This window comes from Vitis vinifera, chromosome 17 (genome assembly GCF_030704535.1).
Source record: "Vitis vinifera cultivar Pinot Noir 40024 chromosome 17, ASM3070453v1".
NCBI lineage: Eukaryota > Viridiplantae > Streptophyta > Magnoliopsida > Vitales > Vitaceae > Vitis > Vitis vinifera.
In genome coordinates this window covers 6,804,981-6,821,834 of record NC_081821.1, presented here as the reverse complement: position 1 = coordinate 6,821,834, position 16,854 = coordinate 6,804,981, and the positions used below count along the sequence as shown (strand labels likewise).

Genomic DNA, 16,854 nt, shown 5'->3' with positions numbered 1-16,854 from the left:
ACAGATAAATGGTTTGATATTGCATATGCAGCACAGATTGTGAGTTAATTTGTCTCTTTCTAGGTGACTATCATTACTTTCTTGAAAAATTCTCAATGCTTGATGTTATAACATCTAAGTTTGTTGCAGTGTGTTGGACATATATGTAATTTATGAATAATATTAAAAGGGTAGTTTATGTATAATTAAGGATTATGTAGTTTAATTTTTTTGTGTTAAGAACATTGTATGCATATCGAATTTAAATTCTATATATTTTAAGAAAATTAATAGTTTAATACACTATTAGAATTTGGTTTGACGTGAGATTGATAATTTACATGTTTGTAAAGTAAAAAAAATGACTATTTACATTTGTTTACCTCTCTCTCTCTCCACATGTGGTCTCTCTCACTTCACATATGGGAATTGTTCGAATGTGGTCAACAACGCTCCCTTTGTATAGTTTTCCTCACACTTGCACTAGGTGGATTTGTTAAAAGGTATATCCGAATCTTTGTGCTTTCGGTGACTAAGTTAGCTTGAAGAGAATTTTTGACAAAGTTTCTATAGAAGTTAGATTGCATATATTTTCTTCTAGTTGTCTAGTGGCTTTTGAAGAAGATGACTTGTATCACCATTTTTGCCTTTTTCATTGCCCTTAATTAAGGTTTTAATGTATAATGTTCAATCATGATGTGTAACATAACTATCTTGCGGAAAATGCATAATTGATCCATTTATGACATCTAGTTATCCAAGCAAATGTTGCTTGGAGTGATCTACATTGGTTGGGTGTTATATTGCTACTTTTGGTGACTAAGTTAGCTTGAAGAGAATTTTTGACAGAGTTTTTATAAAAGTTAGATTGCATATATTTTCTTCTAGTTGTCTAGTGGCTTTTGAAGAAGATGACTTGTAACACCGTTCTTGCCTTTTTCGTTGCCCTTAATTAAGGTTTTAATGTATAACGTTCAATCATGATGTGTAACATAACTATCTTACGGAAAATGCATAACTAATCCATTTATGACATCTAGCTATCCGAGTAGATGTTGCTTGGAGTAATCTACATTGGTTGGGTGCTATATTGTTTGAATGGTTCATTTGAGTTGTACTATCCGATTAGCCTACTACTCTAGTGCCCATAGGAATAAGATAACATATGAGGGAGATCAAGTTTTTAGGAAAATTGATTGTTCAATATATGATAATTTTCATTCAAAATAAATAAATATAGCTTTTCACATATTAAATTCCTTTTTATGTAAAAAAAAAAAAGAAGACAAGGATCCAAATCTTCTTATTAGAAAGAAATGAGTCAAAGATGAAAGCAAATGTAGGAATGGGATCCAAATTTGAAGGGGCAAATTTTTCGATCAGCACCACTAAATGGGATGACATAAAACTCCATGAAATTAGGCTTATTAAAATGGATTTAAAAACCTTCTGGTGGGGCTTGTTCTCAACTTCACACCTCTACTTACATAGAATAAAAAGTAAAAACTCTCTTGTATCTGCAATTGAATAACTCATATTTTTTATTACTCACTTTACTATCTCATGTATTAAAATAATTAATTTAATTAAAACTGTTATTGTGTAAATTATAGGTAATTCAAATGGATAAAATAATCATATTAAGATTATTTATCATTTTTATTTATATTTAATTGTTAAATCAAGGTATCAAATACAACCATGAGACATAGAGAATCTTTTCTAAAATTTAAAATTAATTATTTAATTATTTAATAATTTAAGTTGATTTAAGTTAAATTATTATCAAATTATTGACTTAAAATTTATTATTTATTTTTATTTTAAGTATTGAAGTTATTCCATAAAATCAACTTAAAATTTATTCTAAATTATGAAATAAATATATTTATCTTCTTTAATTTTAATTAATATTTATCATTATTGATTTTAACTCATATTTATTTTTATTAATTTTAAGTAATAAATTTATTTATAAAACATTCATATTTAAAGTAGTGAAGGTGCATAAGATAACTATAAAATATTTATTTTGAAAAATGGATCATGGATATGGAATCATAATTTTCAAACACTCTTATTTTTATGACAAATGAGGCAAAACAGATTTGAAATTAAAAATAAATTAATTATTTTGACTTAATGCTTTCAATTTAAAAATAACTTATAATATGAAAGGGTATTTCGTAAAACTTGATCCTTATTACTTAACAATTTAAATTGACTTTAAGTTAAATTATTTTTAAGTTGTTAGCTTACAACTTATTATTTATTTTTGTCTTTAAACATTGAAATTATTTGGTAAAATGAATTTAAAATTTATTTTAAATCATTAATTTTAACAAATATTTATCCTGATCGATTTTAATTCAAATTTATTTTCATTAATTTTAAGTAATAAATTTATTTATAAAACATCTATATTTAAACAATTGTAGATACGCAAGATAACCATAAAATATTTATTATAAAAAATGAATTATGAATATAGAATTATAATTTGAAAATATACTCTCATTAGTCTACGTAAATGACATAAATAGAATTTGAAATTAAGAATAAATTAACTATTTTGATTTGATACTTAAAGTTTAAAATAAATTTAAATTATTCTATCAAATATACTTAATCTACTTAATAACTTAAAATAATTTATTAAATTATATAAAATCATTAAATTGATTTACCAAACATCCTCTAAATTATTTATCAACATGATTAATCCACTTAATGATCCACTTAATAATTTAAATTAAATTATTAAATCATATTAAATCATTAAATTGATTTACTAAACACCCTCATAGTTTAACTAATATCATATTAAAGAATCATATCATTTGAATTAGTTTTTGTCTTTTTTTTTTTAAGTTTAATGGGAATTTATCATTTATGGTAAAATTATTGGAACTAGAAATTTAAAATTATATATTTTTTTAATAAAATTGAAAGAAAAAAAGAAGAAGGAATTTAAATAAATAAATAAACCTACATGGGAGTAGGTAATGTAGATTTTTAAGGGCTTTAAAAAAAGTTGGATTAAAAATCAGTTTAATCCAATGATGCTAATCAATCATTTATGCCATGGACCTTCTGTTAAACATCTTTGCAAAAAAAATGTGATATAAATTAATTGAGTTCTGGGCGTTTGATGGGTAAGTTTGAACTTTGGGCATTGAGGTGTCCCTGACTCCTGAGAGAAGCAGAGAAGAATGGTGCTGGTGTTGGCCTTAGGGGATCTTCATATCCCTGATAGGGCTCCTGATTTGCCGCCAAAGTTCAAATCCATGCTTGTTCCTGGCAAGATCCAACACATCATTTGCACTGGGAATTTGTGTATCAAAGTCAGTGCTTTTTCTTCTTTCTTTTCTTCTTTCATTCTTCTGTTGCTATGCCAGTTATTTAAATACTATTTCTGGACTTGGGTTTATGAGCAAATGTAGGAAGAGAAAGGAAATCAAGATTTATGGGTCTTAGGTTTTTTCAGTGTTTGAGAGCTGAGAAAATTAACCTCCACCTGGCCAAGCCTTGTAATATAACTATTGGGTCTGATTTTATTTAATTTTCTTTTTGTTTTTTGTTTTTTGTTTTTTGTTTTCATTTATTTCTCAAGAAACTGATACAATTGATAACATGGGATCTGAAATTTTTAGTCATTTCATTTTGTAAATCCGTCAAGGGATTCGGGAATCAGTGAAGGGATGGCGGAGTTTGGGTGTCTTTTTGAAATCGAGTTACCCCATTGACTTTTATATAGAATTTGATATGATGAATCTGATCATATTTCTTGACAAGTCTTTTAAAGAAAAAGAATTGATGTTCAGGATTACAATACAGGGATGATATTCTATGAGGATCACCCAAGTACTCTTTGTTGAATTTACCTTTCGAGTGCCTTATTTGTTGTGGCAACTGCTCTTAAGTTGTTTTTTGTTGTTAAGAATTTAAAATGAAAATCATGAGATGGTGTATATGAGTAGTCTGGTGGTTGTATGTTCTTTTGTTCCATGTGAAGGTATATTTGGGTCTCTTGCTGTCTCCCTCTTTGGGAGATTTGATGCTAGCAACTGATGTCCTCTCACCCCCTACCTCACCATACCACATGCACATAACAGACACAGGGCCTTTCTTGCAAGCTTTTAAGTTGATCTTCTTCTATGCACCCAGAATATCAGAAATTTTTAAATGTTGATTTCTGGGATAGATGAATGGAGTTGTGATAAATTTAAATTTCCTGGTTTACACTGCATTCATATATAATCTTGTTGTAATTTGGTTACTTAAAGCCATCCTTGGAACGAGTTCCATTAATGCCCAATTGTTGGGAACACTTTTCTTGTTATCCTAGTGGAAGACTCTGAACATCAGTATTGTTGGATGTACAGTTCAAGTTGATTAAGGAAAAAAATAATAAACATAAAAAATAAAACTGTATTGTTAAACTCTTTTCAGACTACCCTTTTTTCTTTTCTCTATCTTATTTATTTATTTATTTATTTATTTTAAGGACTCCTTGTTGTGTATGCTGCACGTATTGAAAAGACTTCCTAATAACAGTTTGATGTAACTAGGTTTTTACTCAGACATGAAATGTGTGTGTTGGATGACTGTGAGCATCTGATTTATTAACTCTGTTCCTTGATGCAATCCAGACGATCACATGTTAATGGTTTGAATCTTCTTAATGGCCTTTTCTTTTGGGCATCTATGATATCCTTCTTAATACACATCTCTCTTTTGTCTTATGATGAAATAGGAAAGGAAATAGAATGTTATGGCCTGTTTGGTTTGGTAACGGTTTTGAAAATAATCCTTAAAATTCAGTTTTTGAGAGCAATTCTTAAAAACAGTTCTCTATTGGTTTCATAAACAAAATTTTGTTTGGAAACTGAATTCTAATAAATAACGAAGGGGACTTTAGGGTTAGAGTTAGGGTTAAGTAAAAGTGATTTCTTTGCATGGACCCCTTAATTTTTCTCCAAATGGTTATGGTAAACAGCCGTCTTTCTTCTAGCTTCATCTGAATTTTCATTAAGAACTATTACTGTATTCATTTGCCTTAGGTCCTATTATCCAGCCTTCCCGTCAATGCAGATGTGAGGTAAGGGGGCCCTTTCCTGCAGTTTGAAGCTTGTTGGTTTCTACCTGCTTTATTTTTCCTCCGCATGTAGATGTTGCAACTTTTTATGCCTAGACCTGACATCTTTCTCATATATATACTCACTCAAATATTTATTGCATTGTCTAAGTTCTTACTTTCTTTGCCATATATAACATTCAACTTTGGGTTTAGGTGTATGTAAATTGGTTTTGGGATTGCTCTATCCATGTTTTGTTGTAGTTTACTTGATGTAGAAAAAGTGACTTCATTACATTCTAATGATGGTTTGCAGGAGGTTCATGATTACTTGAAAACCCTTTGTCCTGACATGCATATTACCCGAGGTGAATATGATGAGGAGACACGTTACCCAGAGACCAAAACACTTACCATTGGTCAATTCAAGCTTGGACTATGCCATGGTCATCAGGTTCAATTTTCATTCCCTATTGGCATCTTTTCTTGATGATTACAAATCCGTGCATGTTTCTTACAAGTAAAACATCGAGATTCTACAGGATATAGATGGAAGTTAGACTAAGATTTTACTCTTCTGATTGAAATTTGGCCTCATGCACAACTCAACTTGCCCTGGCTGCCTGATCTAAAGTATTTGTTATCAAGTTCATGAATCTTTTTTCACACTTCTTATATATGGCCATATTCTCTTTTCAATGTAATATACATGTCTGTACTCACTACTTGAACCCATTTTCTTGTTGGTCTTCCCCTTCTCTTTGCAGCACCTTCAATCTAAACCATATCACTTATTTTAGTGTGCCATCATTGATTCATTGGTCTTCATTTGATGCAGATGGCCAAGCCATCTCAACTTTGTTCAGCTTGTCCCTAATAGGTGCTCCCTTTACTTTCTAACAAATGCATTATGTCATGTATTATCTTTTGGGTGCCGTTTATTTGGCTCAAGATCCTCATATCTGCCTTTAAAAATGTGTTTTTTGATTGCGGATATTCCATACTGTAAAACATTTACAGTTTTATGCTGATCCTGGAAAACTTGTCTTTTCAACTGAGTCATTTTGCTATTCATCTGTTCATTCCACCTTTCCTTGTTCAAGCTCTTGAAACACTTGTAAATAATGGAAGGGAAAAAAAAGTATGGGCCAAAAATTTATGCATATAGAGAAAGGTCAGGAAGAGTCTGTATTTAGAGCCTACAAAGTGTTTAGAGAATTTTATCACCCTTGTTTGTTGCAGAAAATTCACTTTCTGCTGATACAGCACCAAAGCAAAATTTTCATCAGCATGCCCTTTTCAGAATATTTACTACTTTTCCATCACTCTGATGGTTTTCCCTGTTTTGTGAAAAATTCTGGAAAGAGGAGAAGCATGTTCACTGCCTTATAACTGTCCACTTGCAGCCAGTCTTGTTCTCATAAGTGATCAGGTGTTCTCTTCTGAATTTCTCATATTTGATTCAAATCACAATTAAGTTCTGCGTGGCTTATTGTTCTGAAGGTTATTCCATGGGGGGACTTAGACTCACTAGCCATGCTCCAGAGGCAGTTGGATGTAGACATCCTTGTGACAGGTCATACCCATCGATTCACAGCTTACAAACATGAGGGTGGCGTTGTTATTAACCCGGGTTCTGCCACTGGTGCCTTCAGCAGCATCACCTATGATGTTAATCCTAGTTTCGTTCTCATGGACATCGATGGTCTGCGTGTTGTCGTCTACGTCTATGAACTCATAGATGGGGAGGTTAAGGTTGACAAGATTGATTTTAAGAAAACAGCAGCCACAACTCGCTCTACTCAATGACAACAAATCTTTCTTTTGGGTGTTATGGACTACCCTTGGGTTTTTTCAGAATCTGACTAGTCCGGTATATGTGATCTCATTGTTTTTCCTGTTGGAGTGGTGGAAGCTTTTGTTTTCATAGAGATTGGCCCAGGAATGATTTCTAAAGGCCAATCTTTAGTGTCCTTTTCTAGTTTCATAGTTAAAGCTGATAATTTGATGGTTCTTTTTCAAGCTGCAATACCCAAACTGTTTGGATATAACTGAACTGGAACATAGTGTTCAGACTTGATATAGAGATTCAATACTCTTGAAAATTGAAAAATTCTTCTCTCAGGAACTCCATTCATTTTCTATGTGCAGCCATAAACCCTATGCAGGGAGGCTATGAAACCAAAGGAGAGAACTTTTAGGCTATGTTTGGTTATTGGAATATTTTTTTTTTTAAATAAATAAATTATTTTTATTAACTTTTCTCGATTAAATAATTTTAAAATATATTATTTTTTTTAATAATTTTAATTATATATCATATTTGATATTTTTTTTCGCATTTTTCTCGTTAACATTTTTATGCTTTTCTTAGTACCTTTTGAGAACTAAATATGGTTTGAATATCTAGTCCACTCCATATTTGTTTACTTATCGATGGTTAGTGGTTTTTCATGTCCAGTGTTAGCATCCCAAACATTTTCTGTTTTTTTAGAGCAGAAATTTATTTATTTTTAAATGTTCTAAATAGGCTTTAATTTTCTAACTCAAGAGAACATGTATGGTGAAAAAAAAAAAAAAACAGTTTTTATTTTTTTATAAAAATTTAATCTGAAAGTAGGTTGTTTTTTAAAACAAATCTTATACATAATTTACATAGTAGTTTTATGGAGAACAATTGAGAAAGCTGTTTTTCATATTTTAAAAACTAATTAAAATATGTTCTTCACAATTAATTTTTTGAAACCTAATTTCAAAAGCCTTAAAAAACAAACCTTTAGGACTTATTAGGAAATGTTTTCAAAAACAGTTTTTGAGAATTATTTTCAAAACATAGATCTATGATATTTTCAAAAACAGAAGTATATGTGGAAACTTGGGATGTTGTGGATCTGCTTTTTGTATTTTCAAATATTTTTAAAAATAATTCTTACTTGTAATCTTTTATTTGTTAATCATTTGTATAATTATTTTTTGAAAATAACTTTTTAAAAATAAGTGAAAATAACTTAAAACAATTAAAATATAAATTTAAAACATATTTTATTTTCAAAATTAGTTTTTAGAAAACTATTTTCTGTCAAAAAAAAAAAAAATCACTATGTAAGTATGAAAACTGTTACCAAACAGGCATTAGTTTTTTTCCTCCTCTTCTGTTTATTGAAACCCTTTCTTGAATGTTCAATTTTAACACTGCATTTAGTACATGAGAAGGTAGGGGAATGGTAATTTAATTTATCTTCCCCAGTTCTGATACTAGTATACTACACACTCCATAGTCTAAGAATGCAACATATTCTTACCTAATGCCTCAATACCCTCCATTTCTTAGATTTTCAAACTCTCGTATCATCGAAACGTTCCACAATCAAATCAGACCAAAGATTTTCCAATCCCAGCCACCATCGGTCCCAATCTACCAATACCCACTTCCAAATATCTTCACCCATTCTACATGCAGAAACAAAGGCCAACTCAATCAAATCCATGCACACATGATCACCAATGGCCACCTTCACAACCCCACTTTAGCAAGCAAGCTTGTTGTATCTTTTGCCTCAATAACCCTCCCTGGTACTACTTCCGTTGCCCGGAGGATCGCCGACCAAATTGACGGCCTAGATACTTACACGTGGAACACTATCATCAGAGGTTATTTGGAGGGAAATGACCCTGAAGAAGCTATTTTGGTTTATAACCATGTAAGGAAGAAAGGCCTGAAAGTGGACACATATACCCTTGTGTTTGTGATCAAGGCATGTGGGCTCAGGCCTGTGATTCTTGAAGGGGAACAGATACATGGGCAGATTTTCAAACTGGGTTTTGAATTTGAGGTAATAATTCAGACTGCCCTCCTTAATCTGTATGGTTTGTTTGATGAAGATTGTGGTTTGCAACAAATATTCGACGAAATGCCTCAGAGAGACTTAGTTATGTGGAATGCCCTTATTGCTGCATATGCTCATGGAAACTGCCCTTACAAGGTGAGGGAAGTTTCATATGATATGGTTAGAAGCAATGTGAAACCCAATGGTGTGACTGCAGTCAGCATTCTTTCAGTTTGCTCTTCTTTGAGGGCCTTAAGAGAGGGGAAAGCAGTTCATGGTTATGTGACTAAAAACCTTATCGAATTTGATGTTTTTGTTCATAATGCTTTGATTGTTGTCTACTCAAAATGTGGTTCTATCCGGGATGCTGTCCAGGTTTTTCAACTGATGCCAATGAGAAATGTGGTTTCCTGGACTTCTTTGATCAATGGTTATAGTGATAACAATTGTCCAAATGAGGCCTTAGGTTTCTTCAAACAAATGGAGGCTGAAAACATAAGGCCGGATGAAATTACCGTGCTGGGTGTTGTTTGTATGTGCAGTAAGTTGAGAAGTTTTGAGCTTGGAGAGTGGATAAGTCAATATGTTGTGAAGATAGGGCTCTTAAAAGAGAGTCCTGCTATAGCCAATGCTTTAATGGATATGCATGCTAAATGTGGTAACATCAATAGAGCGTGTCAAATTTTTGATGGAATGGAGGAGAAAACAATTGTCTCCTGGACTATTATGATACAAGGGCTAGCAATGCATGGGCATGGGCTTTCAGCTCTGGTTCGGTTCTGTCAAATGCAAAGAGAGGGGTTTAAACCGGATAGTCTTGTCTTTCTCAGCCTATTATCTGCATGCAGCCATGCTGGTTTGGTAGATGAAGGATGGAGATGTTTTAGTTCTATGGAAGCCGATTATCACATTTCACCCTGGATGGAGCACTACGGATGCATGGTGGATATCCTTTGTAGAGCCGGCCTAGTTGATGAAGCTTTTAAGTTTGTTCAGAATATGCCAATTAAACCAGACATGATTGTGTGGCGTACATTGCTTGGAGCATGTCACACCCAAGGAAATATCAGTCTTGCAAATCAAGTGATGAACTATTTATGTGAATTGGGGCCTAAGAAGAGTGAAGACTATGTTCTGTTATCAAATTTGTTTGCTTCAAATGCAGAATGGGATAACGTTGGAGAAGTAAGGAAGGAAATGGGGGATAGAGGAGTGACTAAGCAAGATCCTGGCTGTAGTTTTATAGAGGCAGATTAGAATGTATATGGCTGAGTTAAGGAGTATGATGGTTCTTTTAAGCCTTAGGTTTTCCATGAATTCTTTCAAGTCTGAAGTAATTCTGAGGATTCCATGCAAACACAAATTGGATTTGTCATCAGGGATTACTGCTATCGCCCTTTCCCTCCCAGAGATTGAAGATGACAACCCCTTCTGCAGGAAGAAGGCCCAAAAAGTATGAAGCACATTAAATTGGAGAACCAGGTGGTGAGGCCTCTGAAAACAAACATTGTGCGTAGGAGCAGGCAGTGTGGTGGCTCTTAATCGGCTGGGCCCCTGTTGTGGTTTGGAGAAGAACCTGGTGGTTGGAGGAATACGTTGTGTTATATATTGGAGAGGGTTTTTGATGAAGAAGCATTTATGGGGGTGTTTATGCAGAAAGCAGGTTGCAGGGAAATAGAATGAATGTGGGAGGGATTCAATACTGTGTGGAGAAACAAAACATCGAACACTTTTTCATTTTTGTATGCCAAGGGATTCTGTAAAGAAAACATATACAGCAAAGATCAGTTCTATGAGCTCTTAAACAAAATACCTGCTCACAATTGATACAACAGACAACTTAAAAAGTGATGATAATCATTTATCTTTATACATTTTGAAGACTCTTTCTGTAGTTTAGATGGTGGGTGAGTGCGGGGATTTTCTGAATTGGAGACTTCATGTCAAAGAAATGAAAGCTAAAACCACATTATGCTCGTCCCTTTTTCATCTCTGCAGCCTCAAATTGGTCACGAAATGAAGGAACGGTTTCACCATCCTCAGTGCTGTATAACAAGGCATTTCAAATTAGAGTTTTTCCCTTCATTCTCACGCATCAAAGCCAAGACTTCTATACGGCAGAACTTAGTTTTGCCGTTTTCCATACACTCCATGGCAAGGTAAAACTACTCTCAACTAGAAGACAAAGAAATGAGAAGCCATAAGTCTCTCTGGGACGAAAATTAAACAGTTTTTTGGACTTAAAAATAGAGAAGACCCAAAAACACATTTTGTAATTTTTTTATATTTTATTTTATAGCTGAAAGCAATTTATGAAAATATGGTATTCTTATAACGACTTGCATCTAATCATATATATATATTATCTAGTCTAGATCTAAAGGAGTTCTCACGGTTTTAAAATGCGTCTACATGGTTAAAAGAAGTTCATACTTATCATGCTAAGAACTTTCCCTCTTATCTGATGTGAGATGTCACAAATACCTTTTCATATAGACATAACGTTCTCGTTATCGTTATATCCCATGAAATTAAAGGGTCAAATAGACAAATACCTCTGACCGAGTCAATTATAGATTTAATATTATTAAATTATTTTATAAGAAATCAAATATTAGAAAATCATTTTTTTATCTTATATTTTTAAAATATATATATATATATATATATATATAACAAGAAACAATTAAAAAAAGAAAAAAAATTAAAATTAATAAATTATTTTTATTTACTTCTAATTTATTTTAGGCTGGACATTTGGAAAAAAAAAAAATCAACCCATTATCACTGCCATCCCTAGTCGAAGGTGGGTACACTTCAAACTATAGGCAGGAGCAAACTTCAAAAAACCAATATAACAACTACAAAGTTCACCAACATTTAAACATTGTGAAGATGAATGGTCCATAACATGGCACTGAATCTTTCAAACAGGGTAACTTAGGCTTACACTTGGATATCATTTATAACGACTTATACTTAGTCGTGTAGATATTATTCACTTTATATTTAAAGAGGTCCTTACGACTTTAAAACGCATCTATATGGTTAAGATAAGTTCATACTTATATAGCATAAAAAACTTTTTCTCCTACTTGATGTAAGATATCATAGTTCTTTTAAGTGTTCATTTATTTTCTAAAAATAGGGTGTTTTTAATTGTTCAATTATTATTTGGATTGTTTTAAAAATGATTATTCAAATATTTTAGGATGTTTTAAAAAATAATTATACAAATATAAAGGATGATTAAAAATAAAATTTTACATATAAAATTACTTTAAAAAAAAAATCATTTTAACCTTTCTCGTTCACAAAAAAATCATTATGTTATGCACAAAATTGAAATTCACAAACGGAAAGCTTACTCGGATTGCATGTGAGCACAGTTTTAAAGAAACTTTTGATTGTCTCTTCCATGGAAAAATATAGGTACCAATCTTGTTCATGAATGAAAAGCCTACTCTGATGGCATGTTAGCACAATAATAAACTTTTAATTGTCTCTTCTATGGAGAAACATGGCCTTTAAAGCCAATTTTAAAAAATAATTTTTAAAAACAGTTCTATTTGATGTTTAATTGTACAAAATCTGTTTGGGAACTGAGCCATTTTTAACCTATTTTTTTATATATTTTTAAATATGTTTTCAAAATATTTTTTTTATATGTATTTCTTTATTTTTAATCATTCTAAATTATTTTTTAAAATAGTCTTCAAAAAACAAATGAAAAATCTGAAAATGTCATATTTTAAATAAAAAAAATAAAAAACAATTTTTTTACTTATTTATTATTAACATGTTTTTTTGTTTTTCTATTCTAGAAAACAAAAAATTGTTTCAAAAAACAATTGTTAAATAGACCTATAATTTTCTCGTTTTCTTGATATAAACAAAACAATTATTGTTTTCACAAAGAAATAGAATATAATTAGAGCAAAAATGAAGATGAATCAAAATCCTATGTAGAAGAAAGAGATCAAAATCATAGAAAGAGTGGATTTTGATTTTCATAAGAGTATTTTGTGATTCCTATTCCCATTTCTAAAAACCAACACTACTCGAATACGATTATGTAAGGGAAGTAGAAAAGATTTTTTGTTCCCCATCTATCCTTTTGATATCACTTTTGGAAAATAACATAGGTTGCTGATTGAAGACATTTCCCATGACAGAACATCTCACCAAACATCAACTTCTAAGAAAAATCAACACAAGTTGTGTAGCTACTAACTGCTTTTTAAAATAATTATAAAAAATAGTTTTTTATAACAGTTTTTTAAAATTGTTATTTAATTTTAAAAAAATAAAAGTCCTTTCAAAACATGTAATGTTTTTAATATTCTTAAATATATCTTAAAAATAATTTTTATATTTAGTATTTTATTTTTAATTATTATATATATTTGTATAATTATTTTTTAAAACAATCCTAATAAAACAATAGACAACAACTAAAATATGTTAAAAACATCATATTTTCTATCTTAAATAAAAAAACAGAAAACAGTTTTTTGTTATCCAACATCGTGATTTTTATTCTAGAGAATAAAAAACTGTTCTAAAAAACAGTTTCCAATCAGACTCTACATCTCTACTTGCACAAATCTCAAATCTTCTACTTGGCTGTGAACCTGTAAACCATAAAATGTTCATAAATCTCCCCAGGATTTACGATCTGTGATGGGAAGTCTGGATGATTCACGGCGTCTGGAAACCCTTGTGTCTCCAAGCATATTCCATCATAATTGTTATAAGTAACACCACCTTTTCCCTTCACAGTCCCCAGCATGTTGCTGGTATAAAACTGCAGGCCAGGCTGATTAGTCCACAGCTCCATCTTCCTCCCCGATTTGCTTTCATACACCACGGCGGCCTTATGGAAGTGCTCATTCCCCACATAGTTAAGCACATAATTGATATCATAACCACTAGGTAATTCATGGAACCTAGTTTTAATTTCATGGATGTTGAGAAAATCATACGGAGTTCCCTCCACAGGGAGAATTTTGCCGGTGGGAATGAGCTCATCATCAACTGGAGTGATCTTGTCTGCAAACAGCTGAACCTGGTGTGAGAAGACGTCGCCGCTGCTGTGGCCCCCAAGGTTCCAGTAACTATGGGAGGCCAGATTCACTGGGGTGGCCTTGTTAAGAGGTCTACCTGTCATTTTTATGACTAACTTGTTCGTTTGGAAGAACATATATGTCACTGAGACATGAAGATCACCAGGAAATCCTACATGATAGAAGAGAGAAAATCTTAGCTACATACAGAGACAACCAGAAGAAAACCCGAAAAATGAAAAGGCTCATCCTACATATACTATACCTTCTTCACCATCAAAGCTGTGATATACGAATGTAACGTGACTGTTTTTGTCATAGCTTTGAACATGCCATATCACATCACTGAATCCTTTGGGGCCACCTGAAATTTGTATACAACTAAATTCAATTAAATCAACAAGAAAAACAAAGAAACTTCTGACAATGACTGTAACAGTAACTTCATACCATGGAGCATGTTCTTTCCCTCATTGGGAACCAACTTGTATTTTTTGCCATTCAGAGTAAACTGAGCCCCTTTAATTCGGTTCGCCACACGTCCCACAATAGCGCCGAAGTAGGTTGTATCGTTCTGAAAACAAAAGCTCTAGTTACTTGGTCTAAGACCTAAGTCAAAAGGACAAACCAACCATGAATCAAAGAATTTTCCCAGTTTAGGCAGGGAATATGATATCGGCAGCTCATTGTTGAACGTTGATTCTGGGCCCAACAGGACGAGGCCCAATCCAAAACTATCGTTGCATTCTAGTCCAATTAAAAGGAGCTTATGGATCTAACCTTATAGTCTTCAACGGAGTCAAATCCAAGAACGACGTCGTCCAATTTTCCTTAAGGTCAAGAAAAAAAAAAGATCAAAAAAAAAAAAAAAAAATTGCTACAAAAACCAACACCTTCCAAGATTTTGATTCTTTTTCATTCATTTGATTTCAGTTGATTAAAAAAATAAAAAAAGTAACCAAAGGAAAAGAACTGAAAATTAGTTTTTAGAAATTTTTTTTAATGTTTTTCTAAAATAAAAGTTTGAAATGTGAAATATTTTTAATCTGTTTTTATTATTTTTAAATATATTTTATAAAAATTTTATGTTCAAAATTTTATTTTTAATTATTTTAAATATTTGTATAATTACTTTTTTTTAAATGAATAAAAATAATTAAAAGATGTTACGTGAAAACATTTTAGGGTCTATTTCGTTTTTGTGTTTTCAGAAAAAAAAAAAAAAATTATGTTTGGGAAATGAATCCTGAAAAATAGTTTTTGTTCTAAAAATAAATAAAAAAAACATGTTTGGAAGTTTTTTTTTTAATTAATAAAGTATTTTCTTCCATTAATTTGATATTATAAATATATAAATAATTTTAATATGCACATTTCATTTAAATTTTAAAAAAAAATCATTTTGAAATTTTTACACCAATTATAATTTTTTTTAAACAAATAATGACTTTATCGCTATGTATAAGTATATTAATTTCAATAATTTAAGAAATAAGAAAATATTTGTGGATGGGGGTAGGGTACGGTGGTTGGGTGGAGCTCACCTTTGTGAAAACATAAAAGATAATTAAGAAAACACGATGAAAAAGAAAATACAAAAAATATTTTATTCTTTAAACGGTGGAAAAAACAATGAAAATGTCTTTTTATTGTTTTCTAAAAAGTTTTTTGGAACACAAAAAATACAACCCTTTCCCCAAACCAGTTTTTTGTTTTTAAGAATTATTTTTTATTCTTGAAAACAGAGCTAAACATGCCCTTAGTTTTTGTTTTCAATAACAGAAATAGTTTTCTGATTATTATACTTGTTTTCTAGTTTTTTATTTTGCAAAACAGTTGCCAAACATTCCTGTAGTAATTATTTTCAAAAACAATGTTTGAGGAAGAGAAACAAAACATACCATTCCTATCAGGGAGAATAACAGAGACAACAGTGGCGCCATAGTTGGTGAGCTTGACAGAGAAATTTCCCCTCTTCAATTCATACACCCCGATTTCACTACTTGCCTCAGAAACCTTAGCAATCGCAAATGCCAGTAAGAGAAAGCAACACAACTCACGAATCTTAGCCATTTCAGATGAAGAGTCTTCAACAAAGAGATAATATATTTATCGATAGGGATGGAGATCTGCGAGAGAATGCTGAAGAGTCTTCAGTTATGATGCAATCGTATCTTGGAATGGTAAAGCGCACAAGGCGTGACGATAACGATCAAAAGCTCTTTTATTTGGAAAATTGCCTTCACTTTTGGATAAGGCTTCTGATATCAATCTGAAATTTGGATTATTTTTCCTTTCAGAAAATTCTCTCCTTTTTTCTTTTTCCCTTTTTTCCATAAATTATTTCAAGGGAGGTGACTAAAAATAAGATGAAAACGATAATTTCTCTCAATTTATCAAGACGTAATATATTTTTTTTAAAAATATTAAATATTGAGGAATCATAGGAGAAATTATTAATTTTATAATAAATAATTATGATAGGCGTGCGAGTTAACGAAAACATGCATCATTGAATGAAAATCCTTGGAATCAAGTTAAAATTGTAAGTTCATCCGCCAAATTCAAAGAATCATCATAAAAGAAATTATCATAAATTCCAAAGTTAAAACTAATAAATTATATATTAATTATTGAATAATATTCAATAATTTTATCATTATCAACTAATTTAATTTAATCATATCAACGTAAAAGTAAAATGGTCCTCTCCTCGGCTTTTTATTTTTTTTTCCTATACATCTTATTATTAATTTTTTTTTATTTTCTAAAACATTTAAACTATGTTTCATTCTCAAAAATACTAGAGTGAGAAAATAAATATTAAAAAAATTATTATTTCAACATATAAAAGTAATTTATTAAATTTAAACTTATCTGTTTATTTTTTTTACTTTTCTTTACA

The 16,854-nt window shown here is 31.1% G+C and overlaps 3 protein-coding genes across 3 annotated transcripts; 2 read left to right on the top strand and 1 right to left on the bottom strand.

Annotated features, from left to right (window-relative positions):
- Positions 1–3,028: 3,028 nt before the first annotated feature.
- LOC100854697 (vacuolar protein sorting-associated protein 29) lies at positions 3,029–7,169 on the top strand. Its single transcript, XM_003634264.4, has 3 exons — positions 3,029–3,323; positions 5,373–5,510; positions 6,560–7,169. Exons 1-3 carry the CDS (start codon positions 3,192–3,194, stop codon positions 6,863–6,865), a joined length of 576 nt encoding a protein of 191 aa, XP_003634312.1. The 5' UTR covers positions 3,029–3,191; the 3' UTR covers positions 6,866–7,169.
- A 1,381-nt stretch (positions 7,170–8,550) lies between these two features.
- Positions 8,551–10,342, top strand: LOC100251824 (pentatricopeptide repeat-containing protein DOT4, chloroplastic). Its single transcript, XM_019226400.1, has 2 exons — positions 8,551–10,117; positions 10,263–10,342. The coding sequence occupies exons 1-2, from the start codon at positions 8,551–8,553 to the stop codon at positions 10,340–10,342; spliced, it is 1,647 nt and encodes a 548-aa protein (XP_019081945.1).
- A 3,051-nt stretch (positions 10,343–13,393) lies between these two features.
- Positions 13,394–16,274, bottom strand: LOC100256955 (uncharacterized). Its single transcript, XM_002268003.4, has 5 exons — positions 15,851–16,274; positions 14,730–14,779; positions 14,400–14,523; positions 14,215–14,313; positions 13,394–14,121 (listed from the first exon to the last, which is right to left on the bottom strand). The coding sequence occupies exons 1-5, from the start codon at positions 16,020–16,022 to the stop codon at positions 13,502–13,504; spliced, it is 1,065 nt and encodes a 354-aa protein (XP_002268039.1). The 5' UTR covers positions 16,023–16,274; the 3' UTR covers positions 13,394–13,501.
- Positions 16,275–16,854: the final 580 nt, after the last annotated feature.